The sequence below is a fragment of the Micrasema longulum genome, unplaced genomic scaffold (genome assembly GCF_059751315.1).
Source record: "Micrasema longulum isolate JH-2025_06_02 unplaced genomic scaffold, ASM5975131v1 h1tg003567l, whole genome shotgun sequence".
NCBI lineage: Eukaryota > Metazoa > Arthropoda > Insecta > Trichoptera > Brachycentridae > Micrasema > Micrasema longulum.
Genome location: NW_028280612.1, coordinates 204 through 23384, shown reverse-complemented (window position 1 = coordinate 23384; position 23181 = coordinate 204). Strand labels below are relative to the sequence as shown.

The 23181-nt window shown below is 35.6% G+C and overlaps 1 protein-coding gene across 1 annotated transcript; it reads right to left on the bottom strand.

Moving 5' to 3' along the window:
* Nucleotides 1-315: 315 nt before the first annotated feature.
* Nucleotides 316-22952, bottom strand: LOC148270699 (polyamine-transporting ATPase 13A3-like). The gene is given in 11 exon segments (XM_088242285.1): nucleotides 316-2212; nucleotides 7329-7554; nucleotides 10943-11094; nucleotides 12164-12406; nucleotides 16925-17069; nucleotides 18997-19119; nucleotides 20853-21043; nucleotides 21101-21272; nucleotides 22740-22828; nucleotides 22831-22882; nucleotides 22884-22952. Coding segments are annotated over 11 exon segments (2481 nt in total). The 3' UTR covers nucleotides 316-1193.
* Between the last annotated feature and the right edge of the window lie 229 nt (nucleotides 22953-23181).

Sequence of the window (23181 nt, the reverse complement as noted above, 5' to 3'; positions counted from 1 at the left end):
AGAAAACTCCGGCGACAACCGTCATCAAGCGAAGGTGATACGGTTGGCTTGGTCTTTGTACTGCGAATGCCTCCCGAGAGTCTTAACCACGCTTGCCTACTTTACAAGGCATCAGGTTCTCGACGTCCTGGACTGTTCGTCAGCAGTTCACGTCAGAATTATGACACGCGAACCTGACTTGGGGGGATGCATGGGAGCTGGCAGCCGACAGAGATGCCTGGAGGATCTTTGTGGACGCCATATGCTCCAACTAGGGAGCGGACATGGAATGATGAATACATTTAGGTTTGGATAACCCAAAAAAATTTCCTCAAATTACGTTTATATAGGCACATATTTAATATGAACTCTTAACCGCTAAGTGTCGGTTAAATTTGATAATTTTAGAATAAATTTAGGAAAAAAATTATAACTCTTAACCGCTTAAGTGTCGCTTACATTTGATAATTTTGTAATGCATTTACAAAAAAAATAATACTAATTCTTAACCACTTACGTGTCGCTTGATAATTTTGAAAAGCATTTAGGGATAAAATTACACGAACTCTTAACCGCTTAAGTGTCAATTAAATTTGATCATTTTTGTATGCATTTAAGAAAAAATTCATATGAACTCTTAACCATTTAAGTGTCAGTCAAATTTGACAGTCATTGAAATGGATTTGAATAAAAATATTATGAACTCTTAACTACTAAAGAGTCAGTTAAACTATATGGATATTTTTAATGCATTTAGACAAAATGTAATGATCGAGCAAATATCAGTCAAATTTAATGGATTTGGAAACGATTAAAAAAAACTTGATATAAACTCTTAACCACTTAAGCGTCAGTCAAAATTGATAAAATTATGTTTTGGAAAAATGCGTAAAACAGGTGAGTTTTGACTCTCATTCATATACTACGATTATATGTTGAGACGGTAGAAAAAGTACGTAAGTTTCATGTGAAATTCAGTCACAAAGAGCCTCGATTGAAACATATTGTTCGTGGCACTTGAAGAGTTAAGAGGGAGGTTAACATTTTTACACTTTGTAAGTAAATATATCTATATAAAATTGGTAAATGGGGTCATCGCTTTGACGGTTGTTTTAAGTTTTGATAGTTTTAAAAATATACATAGAAGCATACACAATCCTATATGCTTTAATACTTGTTGTCCCTAATATTAATCTCACTATCAGGTACTCGTGTCATCCAACCGCATTGTCCAAAGTTCTCTTGAGGTTTCCGTTGCTGTTGGCCGCAGTCCTCTCGCTGACGACGTTCAGCGAATCCGCGCTCCCGTTGGCCGACACGGGCGGCCAATCGCGCTGGTTCTCCAGCTCCTTCTCCACGACTCTGTGCGAGAACCGTTTGGCGGATCTTTCCCGCAGCGCTCGGGGAACCATCTTCTTCGACTGCATGAGGTACTGCACGATGAACTTCTCGGCGAAGAGGCAGCAGCCGAAGTTGGCGACGGCGAGGCCGACGATGATGAACCGGAAGCGGTACTCCGGGGGCATCATCAGCTCGAGGAGGTTCGCGAGCCAGTCGGCGGGGTAAACGACAATGTAAACGCCGAGCGCCGCCATTACAAATAAACTGGCCATAAACACGTAATTGGTGAAGATCGACTTTCTGTACGGCGCGCCGTGCGAGAACGCGATCGCGAGCGAAATGTACTGGAACATCGAAAGGCAGAATATCGCGTAGTTCTCGTGGCATTTGTACTCCTCTTCGCCTTCGTACTGATGCGGAACGTACCACGAGTACGTCGTCAGCACCATAAAACTGGCGACTTGAAACGCGACGACTATCAGCAGCTGAAGGATCAGCGACACTAAAGGCACGAAGCCGAGCAGCGACATGCTCGGGGGAATCTTGCACAGCTTGCCGGGGAACGCGTGCGTCTTGCCGAAGGAGAACGTGAAGTTGATGCTCAGCGCGATGTCTATGTACAGGAACTGGAAGTCCGTCAGGTTGGAGTCGAAGTAGTACAGGAACGCCACGCTGAGGAACTCGGCGAGCGAGTAGGCCACCATGAACTTGAACATGCCGAAGGAGGTGGTGAGCGCGGCCCGGCCCTCGCGGATTATGAGGGGCACGCACCCGACGTGGCCCTCGCGCGACGTGAAGGGCGACGCGACGCTGCTCTCCTCGCCGGACACGGATATGCCGGCGTGCGCGGCTTTCAGAGCGCCGCAATCGTTGGCGCCATCGCCGCACATGGCTGAAAGAGAAGAAACGTAGATTAACTTTTAGATCGAGTTGTTCTACTGGTATTTTTCGGTGGAACTGCATTTCAATGGGGAAATATCACATACAGGTGAACGTCGTTTTGCGCAGGTTCGATTTACGCCGATTTACAATTACGCCGGTTGGTGCCGGCGTGGGATTCCCCGGTGCGGCCGACACCAGACGACAGCAGGCGCCGCGATTCTAACAGCAGACACACTTTTACACGTTGTTTTATTATATTACCGTGTACGCGAGCAGCCTATTGCGTGTGTGAAATTTTTTCCGAGTTTTAGTTTTTTTTCTAAGAAAAATGAAAAGATATGATTATATTTTTTATTTTATAACTATTAAAATTAATAGGATATTTAAATATTTGTAGTTTATGCTATGATTCTGCAAGAAAGGAAGCAACAATCAACACAAATGAAATTGAATCCTTTTTCTAAAAAAGTGTAATAATTTTATTTAGTACCGACGAACTGGTGAGTTAGTATTTATTATAAAAAAAACATTATTTAAACCAAGAGATTTTAATTTATTTTTTAAACGAATTTGAACTGTATTTATTAAATACATTTTTATTTATTTTGAATATATATATAGGATATGTATTAAATAAACATGTTAGATTGTTCTTAGAATTTTGACGCGGAACATAACATCTGTCTCTCGGAATGGAACCCGGCGTAAAACGACGTTTACCTGTACTACGACTACCGAGAAAAATAATATGAAATGGATTTAGAATAATTAATTGTATTTTCGAAATCAATATGGATATTGTGGAGAAATGTTTTCATACACAAAAGTAAAAAAAAAAAACGTCACTATAAAAACGCGACATGTTTGGCCTTGATAGTTGTGACGCCAAGATTCGTGACAATGTTCTAAAGAAATTTGAATGGGCGGGAACAAATAAACATGAATTGCGACGTATTAGGGGCGCGGCCAAGGCAATGGCCGTTTTTGCTAATGTGGGAGTTTATGCTAACTAACTAATAATTAGCAAAAAAAATCTTAATTACTTTAAAAATGTTTAAAAAAACGTGATATTGGGTATTAACATAAGATATTCTATCGGATATATTTAATGTGGGGTATTGTTCTTATAGAACAAACCTTATAAATTTTTTCAAAGATGAGCAGTAATCATATTTAATGTAGTTACTTCATATATGATTTTCTGTTTTTTTTTTTTATATATATTTTTATTATAAACCTTATTATGTTTAAAATTTGATTTACTTTTTATATTAATTTTTAAAGTTCTCTTTTTTTTTTTAAATATTATGTTATATAATTTTTAGGCTTGATTATTGTTCCTTAGTTTTGAGTGCAAATATGTAGTTTAAAAAATATCAAACCTTATATGTTTATATTATAAATTTGTAAAAGGCAATTATGCCGTGTATGTTAATAATAAATAAATAAATAAATAAATATTGTAACGATTGTATTTCATCCTGCCCCATTTAAGCGGCGCGTAATTAATAATATTTTTTGTTACGTCAAAGGTCAAGTATGGCAATACCATCATTTTTTTTTGTAAATCTTTGAAATCTGTTGATATGGACATTTTTCACACTCCTCACAAAGGGACGTTACAATATGTCCGTTTTAATATATATTAAAAAATAAGAAACTTCTTCTCTACAATATGTACATAATATGTTACCCGAACATTAAAAAACCATGCCCCAAATTCAAATAAATAAATTTGTAATAAAATGGTTACCGGGTTTAGGTAGAGAAAAATCGGAAAACTTACTAAAATACATTCTAAAATAATAAAAGATATATATTATATTGTATAACGATACAATATAATATATAGCATCCTCTTCATCCCTCTTCTTCACATACCTCTTGTTTCATCTAATTATAGGTGTTGGGGCCAAAACTAAATTGAGCAATATTTCGTTTATTAAATAATTCTTTACAGAACGCATTTAAATGACTAACTTCGTTCCGAAGATTTGGCGGGTTAAAATAATACTTTACAAAGAACGCTTTATTGGTTAATTTTGTATACCGACTAGCAATTTCGGATGTTATTGTTTTGCTTTGCAACATGTTTATTTCAAAAGTGTCGTATATCGTGAATTATTGTTTTATGCCCTTTTAAATGTTGTCTACTGTAGTTGAGATATTTATTTGACTGTGGATACTTTGGACCCTTGTATTGTTTATGTAATATTTCAAAGAACCGGACATTTGTCCTGTGTTAAGATCCTAGTTTAGTTTATTGTTTCTTGACATAGGATGTCACATATAATTTAATTTATTGAGGAAGAGAAATCTCATAATTGTTTGAAAAGGTCTTAGATATATTTTGTTTGGGACTAAAATATCAGTATTTTTTGTAGAATGTAATCGAAATAGGTTTTGGAAAGCTTGTGAGAGAGGAACAAGCTTTAGTCTTCTTCTTGAAGTCTGCAAGTGCGCTTGTAGAATTGCTGACGGAAAGTCAGACCGTAGCAGGCGAGGAGTGTACGCATCCTCGAGTGTTACGTGTATTAGGTAAATGTGTACCTATATAATCATTTAAAGAAACTGCGGTTATCTTTTAGAACAGTTACAATAATGATTATTTCTGTGATATTCAATAGTGAGCCTCTAGAGACGATGACGGAAGGTCCTAAGTGACAGGCGAGGCTTGTACGCATCCTCGAGTGTTACGATTTACGAGTGTGAGGGTGTGATTGACCCTGTGGTTTTATTTGAGCTGATTTGTTTGTTTAATGATTATGTGCCCGCTCAACTTTTTCAGACTGTTTTCTATTGTGATTTATGTGACATTGCGGAATTAGAAAATAAATAATATTTTGAAGAAGCTGTGTGTCTTTTTCCACGTTCGCATGTCACCCGAGATTGGCGAGACCGTCGAAGCGAGAACCCTGCACCAGCTGGCGTGAACAATAGGCAAAATTCATATTTATGGCGAACTTTTAATAATTTTAATGTAATAAATAAATCATTTAACATAGATTTATTTGCAAATAATCTTAATGACGTACGGCGTTTGCTTTCGAAATAACTCGTAGTATTTTTTTCTTTTCTTTTAAATTTACATTTAATTACTATTCATTTTATGTTCGAGAATCTATATAATAACTTACTGTGATGCGACCTGTAATTGGCTTATTTGTTATTTGTTTTGTTATATAAATATGAGATAATTATAGCTGTTGGTTATCCAAATAAATAAAATAAAATAAAATAACTTTATAACAAATTAACTAGTAGGTAGTCATGTTATTGTTTATTTTTGCATAAAAATGTCTGCCTTAAAACAGGTTGTACCTAGTTAGGCAGACCAGACATGATCCAGAGAAATCTATTACATAAGTATGTATGTAGTAGATAAAGAATTTGTAATTTTTGTTAATAAACCATGATTATTTTTACTATATATTTGCTTTTACATTACAAATATTATTTTATTTGATTACAAGCCTTCAAAATGGAATGTCAATTGGACGAAAGTGAGATTTTTCCACACCCCTTCTGTTTGCATTCAATCGAAGGAATAAAGGAAAAAACAAATAATTGAAGTGAAAAATGTTTTAATATTAACATTTTTTTTTTTAAGTACTAGGGAGCTTCTAAGAACGCCTCTATTTTTTTTGTATGCGTCGATAATCAGCATTACACAGAAAAGTTTGCTTTTAGCTTTGAAAGATGACTTCGGCTGGTTTGTTGTTTTAGAGGGGATTCCGGTCGGCCTTAAAAATTATATATTAAGTTGGTATAAATTTAGTTTAAAGTTAAATATTTAAACTTAGTTAAGGCTCGAAATCTGGTAACTGAAAAATTCCGTTGCATCAACATTATTTTAGTTAAGTTAAAGTTAAGAATGTTGCCACTGTAAAGGTTCAAGTTTCACCCTAAAAATTGTTGGGATTTTTGCGCAAGCACGTACTTGTTTATTTACATGTGGCAATACACAATACACATGCCCCGCGACGCGTCTTTGGGCACAAACGTTTAAATTTCGTTCCAATTTTCAGTGTGTGCGAAAGGGCGAAGCAACACCGCGCATTCGGAGAAGAAAAGAACAAAAGGGACATCGTCCTTTTTGAACTAGATAAAAAATTAAAAGAGCAAAAGCTAAAACAAAATGAAGAACTATTTACTCTAGAAATGAGCAAAAAAATGACATTTTTCGGGCAACTGTGTCAGCCTGAAATGCCCAGAAAGAGTTAGCTGAGCTCAATCTAGCTCTATTTAAAAATAAATAAACAGCATTCCAATACAGTGATGATTTAGATTTATTTTACACCACGCCCGCTGATGATCAAGTCCCGTGTTTTGAAAAATAATTAACAATTAAAAATTCAAATAATTAATAGTTCTTCACTTTTTTGACATTCGAAATATTGCGATAAAGTCGGACTCTTCCCACAAAAAATGGTCCGTTCGTGGTTTGAACAGTTTTTTTTTTCGGTTTAGAATATACTCGATGATAAATTCGTCATCGGGAGACGAAAAATCAGATAAAATTGACATTTAGTGCAACTTTTCACAGATCGATCAATGGATTTCAACACTCACGACGCTTTTTTGACAGATGGCAGATCGCATTTAACTTTAAACATATACAACTTTCTAAAACAAGACAAGGACAATCAAGACTAATGAATTAGGGACTGAAATTATACAATAAACTACCAGACAAAACTAAACAAAAGACTCAGACAAACTTCACAAAAGATGTAAAAAATATCATTTTGAACAACAGAGTATAAATGAAAAATGTATATATTATTTTATGTAAAATGAATGTTATAATCCGTAAGGGTTTATAAATAAATTTTCAAATAAAAAAAATTAAATAAAAACGGCCCCCTAGCGGCCGGTTAAATAAAAGTAACTTTTTGTTAATATTTAGTTAACTTTTTCTGATGCAACGCATTTTGACATAAAAGTAACTTTTATTTGACTTTAGCCCTGAATTTAACTTGACTTTTGTCGATGCAACCGGCCCTAAGTGAGACAAGTTTTGTTTTGAACATATTTCAATGAAATAAAATTAATTTGATTGAATAAACATATATTGTAAGCCAAGAATGTTATAACTTTAATTAGTACGAAGCATAATCCCTCACCAACATAATACCCCAGAGCCTGCAGCTCCATAACCAACTGCTGCTTCTGGTCCGAGGTCATCCGCGCGAACACGGCGCCCGCGGCGAGCACGCGCGGCAGCAGCGACGCGTGGTGCTCGCGCACGGCGGCCCACGTGCTGCCGGACATCGCCAGCCGCACGCGCCCCGCGGCCCCTCCGCGCCCTCGCCCCCTCTCCCCGTCCACGTACTCGCCCGACTGCTTCACCTGGGAGGGGAAATTGCTTTAATGCAGCATTTTTGTCAACGTATTACAACAGAGATGAGGAACATCTTAGAGAAGGGAATACAGAAGTCTAGGCATCCACAAGGCCTATGCCCTGACATTGGCTGGCTTGAGTGGCCACTTTACACACATCGTTGTGTGTCGACGTTTTATTTTATTTTTATTTATTTATTTTGGAAACCAACACAGTCATAGTAATAAACAATACATATAGAATAACAACAAATAACACGACCAATTATGGGTTTCATATAGGAATAAAAATATAAAAATATAAAAAAACAAAACGTACAGTTCGCTAGGGGTGAAAGGAAGTGAGATGGGAAAATAGGGAACGAAGAGATGAAGAAGAAATTGTAAGTAAATATAAAACAATGAAAAAAGAAATAAAAATGTTAATAAATGTACAGATACAACATGTATACATATTAACATATTACAACAGAGATGAAGAACATTTAAGAAAAGGTAATATAGAAGTCTAGGAGTCTACAGGACTTATGACCTGTCAATGGCTGGTTTAAGTGGCCACTTTACTAATTGAAAAAATAACATTTTCAGGCGTTGCCTAGTATGCAGGTGAAATAATTCAATTAGATGAATCTCACCCGCATAAATAGAGGTTTCAGCGCTTTAACTTCACAAACATCAACAGATGAAAGAACTGAAGGAATATAGATGTTCAAATATAGGCAGAATGGTGAATGTTACACAGTGTGTAAAGTGGCCACTTAAACCAGCCATTGACAGGTCATAAGTCCTGTAGATGCCTAGACTTCTATATTACCTTTTCTTAAATGTTCTTCATCTCTGTTGTAAAATGTTAATATAAATAGCTCCCCAGGGAGTTGAATCCAGTCCTCGTCTACAAAAATTTGGACAAACTCAAAATATTGTTGATATATACATATACATACATACATACACACGCATACACACATGAACATATACGCATACACTAATGCACATACTTTCGCGTACATAATAGCAACTAAAAATATTGCTCTTTAACGTCTCTATCGCAATTTTGATACATTTTTTAAAACAGTTTTTTTTTTCGTTTAGAAGATCCATCGTGCTAATTTTTTTATCACATGACGAGCATACTCGATAAATGTATTCATTTTTGTGAAGTTAAGAGCTGAAACCTTTATTGTCAGGGGGTGAGATTCATCTGATTGAATTGTTTCACCTACATATATCACGATCCATAATCAAAATGACAATATTAATCATTCTTGCCCCCAATTATGCTCGACAATTAAAAAAGCGGATAATATTAAGTACCTAGGCATTATAATTGATAGTAATTTGAAGTGGAAAGTACAAATAGCCACTATGGTCAAAAGAATTAGGAAACTTATTTATGTATTCATTAGACTAAGAAATATTTTATCTCTAAAACTTATAAAAACAGTCTATTATGCTTTAATACAGTCAATTCTGCAGTATGGAATTATAGGCTGGGGAGGAGCTTATAGGACAAACTTAAAATCACACTCTATTATTCAAAAAAAGATTGCAAAAATAATTCTTAAAAAGCCCAGAACTTACCCATCAAAACTAGTATTCGAAGAACTTAATATACCAACAATTGAAGAAATTTTTAATAAAGCCTCTATCTTACAAACTTTTAAAGAAAAAACAATTGAAGTGCAAAATTCAAGTAACTCTAGATTTTCTAATAATTTAATTTTGCACAGATGTAGAACAACAGCAGCGTTAAACCATTATACGTACAAAGGTAAAAAAAACTTTAATAAACTTCCGGAAAACTTAAAATCTATAAAAAATTATCAAACTTTTAAAACTAAAATTAAAAAACATTTAAGACTCACCCCTTCCTAGACTCCATATCAAAGAATGTTTATTTTTTATTTTTAATTTACCTTGTTTATTTTTAATTTTAATTTACTTTGTTTATAAAAAAAAAAAAAATGTGAAACAAACTCCCTCTCTAAACACAAGTATCTACTTTATTAGAGAGGTAGAAACGTTATATATAAGATGTTCTGTATATTTACCTATTTTGTATTTCAAAAATGTATTTTGTAAAAAAATAAATTATTCAATAAAAAAAATAAAAAAAATATTAGGCAACGCCCGAAAATATTCCATTTTTATGCTTCTTCTTGAACCAGGTGGATTTATCAACAATGTTTTGAGTTTGTCAAAATTTTTCTAGACAAGGACTGGATTCAACTCCCTGGGGAGCTGTTAATACTAACAGTTGATTTTAACCGTTCGCTTTACTGTTCTGAAAACATCCGCACGTTACAGTGCTGCGTAGTCACTACACATGCAAAAAATGAAAGATTTTAAATTGTAAAAGTGTAATATTCATCGGCGATTGCTTCAACTATTTATAGGTGAAGTCAAAAGTGATGATATTTTTGTGTGATTATATTTCAGGGCAGGTAACCCCGACGGAAAAATCCACCAGAGAAGGCAACGGGAAACCACTCTGGTAATTTTTTCCCAGGAATCACTACAGCGAGTAGATTAGTAAGCGGTCGTCCTGGCCGCGGGGTATAAAAGTAGCGCGGTACCGAAATACTTTCGCCGCAGTGATCGCCAACGCCGGGGGACCTGACAAGACACCGCAAGAAGAATAGATCAGGTTTTCATAAATATATAGACATGTGAATGTCGATATTGTCTGAAACTCTAGTCTATACTCGGCCTATTTTTTACCCTTGAAAATAGACGCACTATATATAAATTATGCTATTTATATCAATTTTTAAATAATAAAGTAGACTTTCCAAAATTAATCTCAACGTCCCCTTTCGCGTGACAAGAAATAAGTATTTATACCATCTGCCAGTCTGTAGCACTAACTATGCACAACACTCTTTTCTCTAATCTTGCTCTGACTATAATGCTTTTTTTTCATCTATTGATATATTTAATGTGCCCCTAAATTTATTTAAAAATAAATTGACTCATTCTTTCTGGCTGCGATACGCTCCCACTTGCTATTTAATGATGCTCACGCTTACACACACCTGAACACTTACTCTCATACAAATACACAAACACACCCTTTTGTTGTGCCACAATTTATTTAATATGTATGATTTTTATTTAGAAACTTCGCTGGTCTGTCATTAAACTGTATCTTTTTTATGTTATTATATCATTGTCGACTGTTTGTTCCTATAAAATAAATAAATAAATAAAACGAAATACCGATTATTTAACTCTTGTATAATGCTAGGTTCTCTGGAATGCACAAAAAATCCATGCGCTTTCCCCTGCAATTTGTTGCTATAACAACACTACAATTTATTGGTTATTGAAAACATGCGTTCACATGAACCTGACCCGATTTGCCATACCACTGAACTTCCTAAATGAAATGTCTCACCTCCTGTAGGTTGACGAGTGTGTGCGTGTAGACGAGGCGTGGCGGGCCCCCCTTGAGCTCCGAGTCCACAGCCTCACACATCACCAGGCGCTCCCCGGCCTGGAGGATGCCGCACTCAGTAGCCACCGAAACGGCCGTATCCAAGTTGTCGCCTGCAACAATAGTACACCCAATATAGACTTCAATCAATTGTTAAACAGATTTAGGAAAGGGCAGACCCTCCTGTTATTTTTAAAATTTATTTATTTATTTACATATACGCCCAATGAGGATTTTTAAGGACATATTTATACATAAAAAATTATTACAAAGGAAAGTAGAAAGACACTATGGTATTTAGTAAACTTGGTGGGAGTGGAAGCGGGAGAGAGGTGTTTATAATTGAATTTGATTCAGTGATTGTTTGAAAGAAGACTACTTGTTATCAAAGAAATCAAGACTGGTATGTTTGTTGGGAGACCTAAGAATTCTGGGCATAGGGGAATGAAAACCATAGTTAGTTCTATGGTTCTCGGGGGTTTCTAGTTGGGATATTTGATTTTATTGAGCTCAGTAGTTCAGGCGCATTAAAGAGTGAGTTGAGAATTTTAAATAGGACTAGAAGGTCGGATTTATTTCGACGGTCTTGAAGAGAAGATATATTAGGGGTAGTTTCTAGCTCCTTATACGTATATTGGTCTCTGGATAAGCCCAACCTCCAGCCGATCTTTCTCAAAAATCAATGTTGAACTGATTCAATATTCTTGATGTGAACATCATAATATGGAGACCAGATAACAGAGGAATACTCTAGGTGCGGGCGAACTAGTTCTGTTCTCAATTTGCTTCTTTTTTGGGTGATACCGTATGTGTTGGATTTGTTCCGACGTTTCGGCTACCATTGCATTAGCCATCTGCAGGGTAAACTGAGTGTTTTGTAGAAAAAAAGTATGTATTTAAGTACTAGTAATTTGTACCGTGTCGCAGTCGGCAGTAGGCACATTTCTATCCATTTTTGTAGTATGTAGTGCTGAACTAACTAAATAATAAAAAGGTTAGTTTTCTGCCGCCATTTTAGTAAGTTTTTTTTTGGTAGACTTCTTTTTTTGCTCTAATCCAAAAGGTATTTTAAAAAAACATAGCACATTTGAATACATGTGTTTGTGTAAGTTCTGCGAACGCGCCAGCCCAGAAGGGCCGCGCGCCACTGTACACATTCGTCGCCTTACAATACGTACTCACCGGTGATCATGACCACCTTGATGTGCGCGTCCAGCAGCTGCGCCACGACGGGCAGCGTCTCCGGCTTGAGGCGGTTCTCCAGCACCACGAGCCCCAGGAAGGCCAGCGAGCGCTCCGCGTGCTCGCGCGCCACGCGCTGCACGCCCAGGATGCCCTCGCAGGCCAGCGGGCGCCAGCCCACGCCCAACACGCGGTACCCCTGGCGCGTGTAGTGGCGCAGGGACGCCTTCAGGTTACTAGGAACTGCGAAAAGAGACAGCAATGTTACTAATGAGACATCAAAATAAACTATCTCTTTTAGAATATGCATCTGTGATCTGGTCTCCCTTCTATGCAGGCCGGATAAATCATATTAAATCGGTGCAACTCGTTTGCTAAGAAAAGTAGCATGGATGATTGGCCTCGAGAGGGGAGACTACACTTACGGAGTAATGGAGTCAATGTTAAAAATCTCAAGTCTACAAAATCGTAGAAATAACATTGACTCCATATTTATGTTTAATTTACTGAATGGCTCAATTGATGTACCATCGTTACTGGAACAAGTGGCATTCAATGTTCCAATCCGCCGGTTGCAAAATAATAATGTGCTGTTCCTCGATCAACACAGTACAAACTATTATTTATTTATAAATTTATTGCAAAAAAATAATATACATACTTAATAACAGGGAATCCATATAAAACCAATTAATGTAAAATGAAAACGGAGTGTTCTCTGTTTATGATAGTCTCCCATCTAACATGGCACAGCCTGTTCTAAGATGGAGAGTTTCTATCCTTAGAGCGTAAGTAGTCCTATACTAATAAAACAATAACATAAAAAAGAAAAACTAAAACAACTTAATTATAAATGCCTAGCTAATCAAATATAAGAAATTAAAAATCATTAATATACAAATATAAAGTATATATATGTGCCAAGAATACATGTTACTTAAACATAAATAATATAGTATAATATATAATAAAACAAATATAAAGCAATGAAATACATAAAAATATAAATAATATGTGTACCAATTATATAAAGTACTACGTTTATTGATTTACATATATTTTTCAAAAAAATCTCTCACTACACTATTTATATGTGCAGTTATTTTTATTTTAAAATTTGTTTTACAATTTGAGTCTTTTATATTTGGCAATAAATCATTAAATATTTTTGGAGCAATTACATTGTACTGCTTTTTACCAAAGGCGGTTGATACAAATGGGACAATACAGTTAATTTGTGTTGCTGAACGAGTGTTTATATTCTGTTGGGTTCTTTTGACCTCACTTAATTTTCTTGGCTTCAGCCAGACGACAGAATTTGATCCAGGATACGGCTCTACCTAATGTAGGGAGTACCGCTTTACCCACCGTTAAACTACTGGGAGTTTTACTCAATTCTGACCTATCTCTTGACGCTCAAATTAGTAGAACGATAAGTTCATGCTTCTACCAGCTGAAACAAATTAAATGCATACGCCAAAATTTGCCGGTTGATGCCGCCCGTCAATTAATAAATGCGTTTGTAGTGTCTAGAGTCGATTATTGTAATGGTATCTATGCAGGTCTACCAATGAACAAAATGACTCGCCTACAATCTGTATTGAATGCCGCAGCGAGACTTCTTTTCGGAATCTCTAAGTTCAGTCATATCACTCCACTACTTCGGGAACTACACTGGCTACGTTTTCCACAGAGGGTCGAACGAAATATATAAACTCTGTTGGCTTATGTATAAGTCACTGCACAACTCGGCTTCGGAATATCTAAGGGAACTATGCATTCCAGATGAACTAGCTGACAGGTGTCTCACGCTTAGATCAGCTACGTCTACGGCGAGAGGAAAAGTTATTATACCTCTACGCAAACAGCGCACTAAATTTGGTGAACGCGCATGGAATGCTCTCCCAGCAGAGGTGCGAGGCTGTGAAAGTGAAGTGATGTTTCGGAAAAAACTTAAAACCCACTTGTTCTCTAAATCATTTGAATAAATCCGTAGCACGTGACAACAAAATAAATTATTTTAATTAAATTACAAATTTAAAAGCTTCAATTAAATTAACTTAACAATAGAATCACCATGTAAAGCGCCCTTGAGGTATTTTTTTACGAAAATGGCGCTATATAAGTTATCCATAATTAATTAATTAATTTATCATAAAATTTAAGTAGTAGGCACCTTACAAACAATTGTCTTACATCCAATATCTTTAACTCAGTGAATACTACTGAAATTGATTTCATTCTATGTACCACCTAGATTAAGCAGAACATCTACAATATTTTATTGTCAAAATTCTCGAACGGTAGCTCAATATAACTCACCTATTGTTAGATTACAGAATACCGGGAATGAATATGCATCACATTTTGATATATTTAGTTTATCTCTGCCTAACTTAAAAAATAAAGTGACCAACATATTTTTATCAAAAAGAGCAAATCATCTTTAGAAGATTGGGTTGGAATAGTTATAATTTGATTGATTAATGTATTTTGTTTTTGTATAATTTCTTTAAAATATACATGTATTTCAAGTAATTAATAATGTGTACAGTACGAGTATATTAATATTTCATACTCGATTTTTTTTTTTTTTTTTTTTTATTTCTAAGCACTCTTTATACCACATATATGTAAATGGCAGAAATGCCGTATATAAATAAATAAATAAATAAATAGATCTTCCGTCTATGGCTTGCATGGACCAATGTCCCGATTGTGTCGTATTGTAAACTCGAGATACGATCTGGACTTTTTGGTGTAAGTCTTTATAGATTTAAAAATTCACTAAGATAGACTGGATCTTGTCTTGAGGTAGTAATTTTTATTTATTTTGTCCTAGCTTTAATTTTATTTAGTCATATTTTATTTGATTAGTACCTGTATTTCTTATAAGAAATTGTATTTACCATCGTTACAATGGTCAGTCAATTAAATAAATAAATTTCATTTTTCAGGGAAGTAATAAAGAACGGACGCAGCGAACTCCGGTGACAACTGTCATCAAGCAGAGGCAATATGGTTGGCTTAGTCATATACTGCGGATGCCAGTGGCACGCCGTAATTTATTTTTTGGGTAATCTACAAAAAACGTTTATTAATATGTAGATATAAGTACATAATATGTAAGTAATATTTATTTATTTATGTAAATATACGCCCAATGGCCATTTTTAAGGACATATTTATACATGGAAAATTATCATAAAGGAAAGTAGAAAGCCAATGGTAATTATATAAAATTAGCTTTAAAACTAAAATAAAGCTAATTATTAACGGCGTTCTTCTTAACGACAAATTGATCAAAGGGCGCCCTCCGTGGTGTAGTGGTCAAGACGCTTGACTCACACACGGAAGGTTCCGGGTTCGATTCCCGAAGGGAACACAAAAATTAAATGTGATTTTTCTCAAGCCGGGTGTTCTATGAAAAAAAAATCGATTAAAAAAAAAAATCATTTGTTGTTAATGAAAATAAGTATTTAATGTCTTATTTTTTAGTAAATAATTGTCTTAAACACACTATAATAGGTTTGTTTTTACGTTTTTATATCAATTTTCGGAGTCTCGTGTTAGCATGAAAAAAACTGATAAAATCGATTTAATCAGTAATTTTATTTTTTTTTATTTTTTTTATTTATTAATAAAACATATAAGACATGAATATCATGATATTATATTCCCAGGAGTTGTACGAGAAAACTCATTTGGGACGGTACATGTACGGTAACAATAAATAGTATACATTTAAACAATAAAAAATTTAACAAATTTTAACAATCTATGAACTTAATATTAAAAAAGGAAAGAAAACATTTAAACAATCTGTGAACTTAATATTAAAGAAGAAAATAAAAACATTCAAACAATATGTGAACTTAATATTAAAAAAGAAAAGAAAAACATTTAAACATTCTGTGAAATTAATATTAAAAAAGAAAATAAAAACATTTAAACATTCTGTGAACTTAATATTAAAAAAAGAAAAGAAAAACATTTCTCTTCACTAGTGATATTAGTTTGGCAGCTGTCATTTTAATATTAAAGGACTATAACACGTCTAACCTTAGCGGCTGCCACAGACAAAGTAAACAATGAATACTTTTTAATTCTTTTTTTACTGATAATATTCAATTGATTCCAAACTTTCAAAATTTTCCTTCTTTTAAAAAACATGCACTATCCTGGATTCAAACTAAAGATATGAACTCTTTTTTTCTATGATTTATTTTGTTGCCCTTTAATAATAAGGAATATTTTTGTGTTTTTTTTAAAGATTTTTTATTTACTTTTTTAATTACTATAAAAAAAAAATCCATATTATCTTCTACAGAAAATTTAATTTTTTCTTTCTTATGTGATTCAAAAATATTATAACTGTCCATTATTTATTATAGGAGCAAAAACTTATTAACATTTTTTGTATACCCACGAACAGGCCATGCCTTTGTGGGATTTTTGTTTACTATTTTTCTATTAATATGTATTTCATTGATATGTAATTATGCTTTATTTTTTTAATACTCTGTTTTATTATTATGTTTATTGTAAAAAACAAAAAAATTAAATTAAAAAAAATACAGCTTAAAATTTTAGCATACTTCAGGGGCATGTTTACCAACATAATTTTGAAAACCGACAATCTGACTCTCTAAACCCGCGATATTTAAAAATTCCCATTTTTTTTTTTAACACACTTATGTAATATTCATTCCAGTCTATATTCCAATATACCAATTAGTCGGTTGTTTCGCATTGACCAACCTGTTTCCGGTCTGGAGAGAGAAGCGATCATCTCAGGGGATCCCTTGCAGAAGAGGCTGTAGCCGTCCGAGTGCACGGAACGGCAGATGACGCTGCACCGTTGCAAGGCAGAGCTGAATTGGAACTGGTGCACGATGCCCCACTCCTGAAAAAAAGAAAAAAGACATCATTTATATTTAAAGCATTAACTCTGTAATCAAACATCTTACTATAGTCCTTAAAATGTAACATGATTAGAATGACAGTTGTCAGAAAAAGCGACGACATAACTTTGTAGTAAAGTCAAAGGAGTTATTTATATTGACACACAAAAAATCATTTGTATCTGGCGTGTTAATTCATTTTTTTATTACAATGCTTGAAACATAAATCAACATTAATATATAAAATCAGCTTTAAAACTAAAAAAAACTAAAATAAACCTAATTATTAACGACGTTCTTACAAGGTTACATCATTTTGCAAAAACGTTAGAGATGGGACAAATTGATCAATGTAAATTGATCGAATAAAAAAATTATTTGTTTGATGTTGTTATTGCTAAACATTAAATACATATTTCACATCGGCTCGAAAAACCCCAAACGTACATATAGTCTAAATGGTGTAGATTTGAAAGCTGTAAAACAACAAAAAGACCTCGGAATAACAATAACATATGATTTAAAATGGGAATGTCACATATTAAACATAACAAAAAAATCCAATTCAATTATCTACTTGATAAAAAAAGGCCTTCTCATATATAACACCGAATATGCTACTAAAAATATACAAAACCCATATCAGACCTACTCTCGAGTACGGGTTTCAGATATGGAATCCCTATTTTGTTAAGGATATCAACTTGTTGGAGAGAGTCCGGAGACGAGCTACAAAGTTGTCGCCGAGCCTACAACGGCTTCCATATGTGGAGAGACTGGAAACTCTCGGTCTCACAACGCTGCACGAACGGCGAGAAAGGGGTGACCTGATAGAGACATATGAGATACTCAACAGTCACTATAGTTGCCCAAATTTAGATACCATGTTCAAGCTCAAACAAGATGCTCGTCTTCGGGGCCACAGTCTCAGGCTAGAGAAAACGAGATTCAATCTAAATCCACGGAAACATTTCCTGAGCTATAGGGTTGTTGATGGTTGGAATAAGCTCCCACAAGAGCTGATCTCAATGTGTAGTCTCGATGGGTTCCAAAGTGGACTAGATTAGTTTGAGAAAAGTTAAAGTGTGCCAACAGCTAACTTTCATTAAAATAGATTTAAGCATATCGAGAGTGTCAGTAGAGTCGCAGTGAGTCACATCTTGCTGGAGGATGTGATTCTATAAAATGCTGCGAACGCCTAGTTGCATTCCACCGGCAACACTACTGACTAGTCCAACTCGTTAGCGTCCACGTCGCGAACCCTGGGCAATGGGATCACACTCATAACGGTGTGATCACAGCAGATAACGAAAGGATCAAAGGCGAGTTTTTGGCGCCTCAAAACCAAAACCAACCGGCTAAGGGGAGGTAACCCCGACAGGAAACCCACCAGAAAAGGCAACAGGAAACCACTCTGGTCATCTTTTCCCACGAATCACTACGGTGAGTACATCAATAAACAGTCATCCTATTCTGGCTGCGAAATGTAAAATTAGCGCAGGACAGATACATATGCTTTCGCTGTAGTGATCGCCAACGTCGGGGGGACCCGGCAAGGCACTAGAAGAGGCAGAAGCATATCAGCTTTAAGCTGCTGGCTTAAAATTAATATAATAATAGTATATTTATGCTATTAAGAATCGCAGCGAAATTCAGACGAACGCAAGAGCAACCTGTGTATATTTGATTACCATATCATTAGCAACTAACAAAGCAATAGTAGTCTATGCCACGCTCATAAGTGTGTCTGAGCGCGAGAGAGACAGAAATTATTTTCATAATATGTATGCCGTGCGATGTTATACCGTGGGCTCATTCACAGATACTCCACAATGTGTCTGTGTTAGTGTGTCATAACTGGCGTCTGGAAGTAGTACTTTATGGAGGCGTTAAAATCAATAAGTCGTCGTCCAATTGGTTTACCTGTGCGCTGGTGAAGACTCCATCCTTTTCTACGGGAGGCGACCTCACAAGAGTGGGGACCAGGAGATCAAACTTGCTAGTATCAGGAACAGTAGGCTCCTCCAATATCCAACCCGTAGATTCAAACATCTACAACAAATGACAAAAATTGGTAATCCAGTAGGGTAAAAGTAAATTGGATTGTGTCATTCGGACAAGGATATTGAGGATCGTTTTTTCGAAACACAATATTGCTATTGTATATATGCCAATATTGCCCCACATGGCAATTTGTTTTTTTTTTTTAATTTAAAGCTAGTATCAAGACACATCGACAATCTGAAAATAAAACACCAAAAGATGCCAAAAACTGGCTTAAAAATATATCTAAAGTCATTTAGCTTTTTTCAAAACACAATATTTATCGGGTATATTAATCCCAAATTCAAATAATTTATATTGAATGAAATATAAAATGAAATAATAAACAACATGAATTATTTCATTCAATTCAATTCATTTATTTAAAAAATAACATGTACATAACAAACTAAAATTTAAGGCGTACATATTATAACAAGAAAACAATACTAAAAGAGACTTCTGTCAAAGTAGTGGGAGAATCCTGCTCCGGAAAACCCCTTCGGATACATGGAATAGATCAACATCCAGAGCGATGTTGTTCAGCATAGCTGTAGCCCTTCTAACAGGCTTTTTTTTATAAATATATTTGGACTCGTATTTACTAGCCTTACGTGTCATGTACAAGGCTAAGGTACTCGGAAAAAATCGTTGGAATGGGATGTTCGATCACTGATTTTGGTTCATTACTTTTATGAGTCCAATCACCATTGTTGCAAAGTCCAAGAACAATGGCGCATGATAACTACTTTTAACAACAGTGTGAATATCTGTTAAGGATATTCTATCCTTCCTGCATTCCGCTTCAAGACTATGGTCCTGTATATCGGAATATAAACCAATCTATACCTTATCAGGAACATACAAACAAATGCTCCTCACAATCTCATGATTATCGACCATACCACGAAACAATCGATAAAAATGTGTAGTCAAATACACATTCTTTCTAGTCTTTAAACTGTTGAAGCCAAACATACCCTGGAGAAACTCTGTCGGGTAGAGCCAAGAATAATACCCGCACCCTCTCTTGAAAGGTATCTCTATCATAAGAGAGTACTTCAGCTCATGTGGCCCCTAAATCATTGAGCCACTCTCGAGTCTACTTCGCACCGAGAAGTTGTAAAGAGTTCTCAGTACGCAGGTATTTTCGAAAACCTTAGCAGTAAGCAGAACGAATCCTAACGTCTTCAATGATTTACCACTGATTGTCTCTATGTGATCATGAAATGTCAGGGTGCTCACAAATCCAACGCCCAGATCCTAAACATGTTCGTGTCAGATTCTGGTCATTCGTTTTGTAGCGAAAAAATAGAATTTTTTGGGCCCTAGTGAAGGATGTGGCCGAACACTTGGAAACATTAAACCTAATTTTGTTTCGTCTTCCCCATTCACATATATTGGATATATCCCCTTGAAGAGGACGAAAATCTTCAGAAGTTGTCACCTTTAAAAACGGTTTTAAAAAGTCTTCTTTGTTTATTCTCAATTGTAAAAACATTTCAAAAAAGTATATTGTTAAGTGTCCTCGGCACGGGTAACCCCAGTGAGGTCACATTATTTTTATTATTAATTTTAGTTTGGAAGAGAAAAATATGAATAAATAAATTTTAAAAATATATTTATGATCAACCATGTCGGGAATCGAGCCTGAGACCTCTAGCATGGTAGGCAGACACACTGACCATTACACCACAAGGCCGAGGATATTCATAGAGAACATAATATTTCAATTTACTCACTTTTACATCTAATGGATCGCCTGTCAGCTCTCCATCTAAAATAGTCAGACTATGGCAAACATTCATCCCGACTTTGAGCAGATCTTCATCGTCCAAAACACTAGGATCCTTCACTGGCGCTCCGAGCATGAGTTCCATTTCCTCGCCTTCACTGGATCCAGCATCGCTGTCGTACGGGCTGTCATCATCGGCTGCGAGCCCCAATTCGTCGGCGCACCGGTTAGACTCGAATCCGAGATTGTCGGCGCTGTGGTTAGACTCGAAGTCCACGGGGTTGACCATTTCATTGGACGAGAGAAGCGCAGACTTGCGTCGACGGATTAGAGGGACTGTCGATGTTTTGCGGGGTTTTTTCTGTATCGTCTTCTCGATCGGAATTACGCCCCACATGTCCAGACCATCTTCTGTTAATGTGCCAGTCTAAAAAAATAATTAAAACATTACATATACTATGTTGATCAGCGTTAGATAGAATTGACAAAGAAAAACTGTGGAAGGTTTTATCGGAGTATGGAGTGAAAGGCAACCTGATAAGGGCTATTGCATCACTGTATAAGGACAGCACAGTAGTACAAATGGGTCATTTAAATTGTGTTTTGATATTCTTAAAGGAGTCAAAGAGAGATGTGTAATTTCACTATGGCAGTTCAATGTATATATCGATAACTGTATGAAAGATTTAATGATGGGAGCAAAAATCGGCTTCTGTTTTAGTTTCGGCCGAAACTGAAACTTATTCAAATACGTTAAAAGTCTCTTCAAGACACCTAATTACTCCGCATATGATGTCACTAGTTCTCTTCGGTGAGTTTTCCCGATTGGTAAGTTGGCTTCCCAGAAACGTAAATATATCACAACACTCTTTCATTAATTGATTTACAAGAACTTGTGACATCCGCTTATCCGAACTCCAGTCATCCGGATTACCAAATAGCCGAATCGTTAAATAAAATAAAGGTTTTTTTAAATTTAATTGAACAATTAACTTTGCTGGATGGTTACGCCACATTTAGTCTATGTGAATACACATATCGATAGTCAGATGGCAGAAGGGACCATCTGTATTTTTGTCCATGTTCTAGTTTTCAAAAGTTTTGATTGATATTTCAGTAAATACACGCAAAAAAATTAATTAAAATCAGCGTCATTTAGAATGGTAATTTATTATTGAAAATAATTTAATCCACAAACTGAAAATATTTTAATTTGTGGATTAATGTCTTGGAATTGAGTCGTATTTCAGGTCTCCTGAACATTTTTGAAAATTACAAATGGCCCCTTTTGCCATCTGACTACCGATATATACATAGCATATTTACTAGGATGAGGCGTTGAAATTTGTTTTCTACCTACTGGGCTCTGGTTAAAATGTTGCAATTGCCCACCGTGGGTACCAATTATTGTCCCAGCCCCATAATAAAAACTGAACTGATCATGTGTGGCATGTACTTTATATATTCTCACCGCGATCGCAAATAACTTATTTTTGCGATCAATACCTCATTAAATCCACTGTGTCGGGTAATCGTCAAGTACCCCTCTTTCCTGACCACAGATCTGATGTAATCCTGACTGCCGCGACAGAAGTTCTAGACAATAAAGGTGCCAAAACCCAGAATAAGGTAGGTTATTGCATTCATTGTATTTGGGTTCATTGGCAAAGCAAATAAAGGATAACACATTCCGCGAACCAGCATTTCGAACGTTCATCTGGTAACAAGCTAGTGGTGCGATCACTGGACATGTTCAAGTAAGTTTTTAACGTATTATTTCAAAAGCAATAAATTCTGGTACTGTGGTATTAATCTGGATAGCTGGAGTTTTTACTGTGGTTCACTTTAAATATTTTTTTCCCGTAGCAACTTCATCGTTGTGTTGATTTATTACCTTGTCAAAGCACACGCAGTTAATGCTCCCGCACACGTTGATGACGCGCGGGTTGATGCAGAACACGTCGGCCCGACGCAGGCGCGAATGGCGTACAGCCGCCCCACCGTCATGGCGGCCGGCAGAGCGGGCGGCACAACGATAGGTCAGGATATCCAGAGACTTGATGATTATGTCCGATACAGACACGCTGCGACCACTCTGCAAAGACATGTTAATATTGAATTGTGTTTTAAACAAAGAAAATATGAATAGTAAACAATATGGATTTATGTGTGGTACATACTGCAACGATTTGTTCACGGAGAATCGATAAATACAATTTTTATTGAAATTTGAAAGAATGTTTTGAGTATGTCCAAATGTTAGCAGACTGGCTCGATTTCCTCCCTAGGGAGTTATTCAGATCTAAATTTGTTACAACAGAGGGAAAACATTTTTG